The 3,330-nt window shown below is 42.1% G+C and overlaps 1 protein-coding gene across 1 annotated transcript in view; it reads left to right on the forward strand.

Annotated features, from left to right (window-relative positions):
- ISM1 (isthmin 1) overlaps positions 1 to 3,330 on the forward strand; it is a 42,461-nt gene that overhangs the window by 1,690 nt on the left and 37,441 nt on the right. The window contains exon 2 of the mRNA XM_031062828.1: positions 6 to 123. Within this exon, the coding sequence (XP_030918688.1) occupies positions 6 to 123 (118 nt within the window). The remainder of the gene's footprint in view (positions 1 to 5; positions 124 to 3,330) is intronic.

The following is a 3,330-nucleotide window of genomic DNA, read 5'->3' on the forward strand; positions in this document are numbered from 1 at the left end:
AGCAGAGTTCGGCCAGCGCACCTGGGGAGCCTGTGGGGCAGGGAAGGGATGGAAGCAGCCGTGTCAGGCACGGCGTGTCCCACCCAGGGCATCCTCCCTTCGTGGGGCACAGGATTCCCCAGAGTGAGAGGGGAGCTGATAGGTGTATGGTCTCGGGAAGTGCTGGAACTAAGTGCATGGCTTTCCTTGGAAAGCACCGAGAGACGGGCTGACATTCAGTCCTGAAATAGGCAAGAAAATTAGGGTCATAAGTGCTTGTGGTGTGAAGGACAGTGTTTGTGACCCAGCTAGCCCATTCCAGGCTTTTGAAAGACTTCTCCCAGTGTATTATGTCCGATAGAGGTGAAGGACTTTTTTTTGTTCTGTTTCGGTATTCTTGCAGGTCGTTCTTTTTATTCAGTGTCACATGTTGCCATTCATTTATAATGGTTGGAGACAGTGATCAAAGGTGCAGCATCACCAACATCCGCAGACAAAGCTTGTAAATCTCTGGTCAGTTGCATGTGCCCTGGCCAGCTCTCTTCTCCTCCATCCAAGTGGTAAAATAAAATCGACTACCAAGTCATGCAATAAACTGACCAAAAAAAGTCATCATTATTATCACCATAAATTTATGTAAACCATCCATCATCTGGGTAAGCATCATAGCACCAGCAGAGGATAAAAGCCAAGGAGAAGTCAGGAGAGTGCAGGCTGCACTGGTCACTGGATGCGTGGGACGCCCAGCTGGTGGTCCCCAAAATGAACCCACTGGCCATGGGAGGGACCCCAGAGCTGCAGGCTCAACATCCCAGCCACAGCCTGGAGTCAGGTCCCCCCTAACTCAGAAAACCTCCTGCTGGACTTGGTGGGAGTCCTGCTGGGGAGTGCTGAGCCCTGCACTGTGGGTCAGGCCCCACCATGCTCTCGCTGCAGTTTTATCACCAGCTTGACATTCCAGGATGTTTTTTTTTTTTTAATATCTGCAAGATTTCTGGTAATAATGTTTTATAAATGATGCTTTCTTTTCTCCTGGGCACTGGGAATGCCTTTTTAAATGATGTTCCCTGGAAAAGTAAATTCAGAGAGGTTTTTTATGAGGTGTTTGCTATCATTAGAATAACCCTGAATTTGCCTTTTCTTGACAGGCTTGTAACATAATGAGAGAAACATCTGGGCAAATGGGAACTCTGGGTGATGCCATTTCCCTGAGGAGCTCCTTTTAGAGCACTCTTGTAAGGTTAGGGTAAAACAGGAGGAAAATCATCTTCAGATAATTATCTTGGATTATTATCATTGCAGTTGGCTGTCTCATGAAAACCTGTAGATTGTTGGCTTCAAGAATTTTTTCTGTTCGGTGATGTTTTACAGATTGCCTTAATAAACTCTGTGCCTTTAAGCACCATGATAGCTTTAGCAGTTCATATTTTCATAATGTTTTGCCATTTGTAGAGTTGAAATTCTTACATACTTCCCAACCCCATTGATTCTGCAGTTATGTATTTGAGAGACAGTGTCTGTACAAAACATTACTGGGGGGAAGGATATTGATTAGAGCAATTGTTTAAACAGATGGAAGTCTATCAATTTTCTGGTTTTATAACTTTCAGGGATTCTATTGCTGGCTTTAGAAAGTTGCACTTAAGCAGGCAGATGCTCAATGAGAAGTTTGCACTGGGATCTTCTGATTTTGGCAGGTTTTGGGCTGTATCATGGCACGTGCTGAAGTAAATGCAAAATCCTCGTGCACTGCACTCACAGGGAGAGAATCAGTGTGGAAAATACTGCACAAACTCAGACTTGTTGAAATGAACACTTAGACTTCTCTCAGGGTTTTTCTGTCCTGGTACATCTGTGGAGAGGAGTGATTGTGAGAAGTGAGTAGATCAGTGTTGCATTTGATGAAGTTTCTCTTGAAGAAGTGTGGCAAATCCAGGAAGGAGTAATCTTTGCAAGAAAGATGTTTATAGATGTCTTTCGACATGGCAATTTTGTATCAAAAGTCCCTGGCAATTGTCAAACCCAGGATATGGTCTGTTAGGGCTTAGGCAGTCTGTCTGCACAAATGAGGTGGTCAGAATTGGGTCCTTTTTACATAAAATGAATTCAGGAAGAATCCTTAGTAATCTTAAAGTATTGTTGGAGATTTAAGTAGTCTAAAACACTTGTAAGCATCTGAAGTCTGATTCAGTAAGAGAAGGAAGAGCTTCTCTTTCTCCCATCCTTGGTCCTTCAAATGAAGGAAGGATTTTGTAGGATAGGTTTTGATTTCTTTTGTCTTTCAGTTGGGTTAACCCCTGCAATTAATTGGACTGAGAGATTAAAGAAATATAGAAAAAAAAACCAAACCCTTCCATCCTAAAATTAAGCAAGATATTTTTTCCTTCCTCTTGCTGCTGTTAGAACTAAGTTGTGGCAGGGCAAATGAGCACAAAATGGGAAGCCCACGCTGGAGTAGTAAAACAGCTCACAGTCTTGAGTTATGAGAGGGAATCAGCCTTGTGTTTCTCAGTCAGATTTTATTCCCTTCCTTCCATCTCTTCCAACAGGAAAAAAAAAAAAAGAATAATTGGGGAAGGGGGAGATTTTTTCTGCTGAAGGTCTAATTTAATTATCATCCAGAAGCTGTTCTGGAGCATATTTATGAAATAAAGAACTACAGACTTTCTTTTCTGAAGAAGAGCAAATGAAGCTATATTAAGAGATGGGAACAAGCAGCTTGGGTATGTTTTTATCTTTTTACATAGTTCCAAAACCAAGGGAAGGCTCGAACATAAATTTTGGAAGACATTTTTAATACTTTATGACGCTCTACAATCTGTGCTTTCATTCTGAGAGAAAATATTTCATCGTGAAGTTCATCCCCTTCACTTCTAGTTTTTCCATAGCAAGCCTTGCACACCAAGAATAACAGTGTTCCCACACCAAGAAAAATGACCTTGTAAAATGCAGTAGCAGAGCCACCAACAATATATGCCATAGCACATGAAGTCAGATTCTCCACTGCAGTTCTTGCAGCAGTATTACATTAGCCTGAAACTCAGTAGTTGTGCCTAAACCTGGAGCCGTGTAAGAAAACATCATTTGAAAAGCAGCACAATGCTGTAAACAGATTTTTTTTTCCTTTTAATCCCCCTGCTCCTGCCCTTGTCCCCCTCTTCAATAAGCATGCAAAGCAATTACACCCTGTTGGAAATGCTCTCTGAACCCTACCAGAAAAAACACATTCTGTGTGGGGGTACCAGTTGTGGGTTTCTCTGCATTGAAGGCACTTGAGATGGTGTTTCATGTTTGGACTCGAATATTTATTATTTCTTATCAGTAAAACAGTCTCATTACTGTAGGTTTAGC

This window comes from Geospiza fortis, unplaced genomic scaffold (genome assembly GCF_000277835.1).
Source record: "Geospiza fortis unplaced genomic scaffold, GeoFor_1.0 scaffold185, whole genome shotgun sequence".
NCBI classification, from domain to species: Eukaryota; Metazoa; Chordata; class Aves; order Passeriformes; family Thraupidae; genus Geospiza; species Geospiza fortis.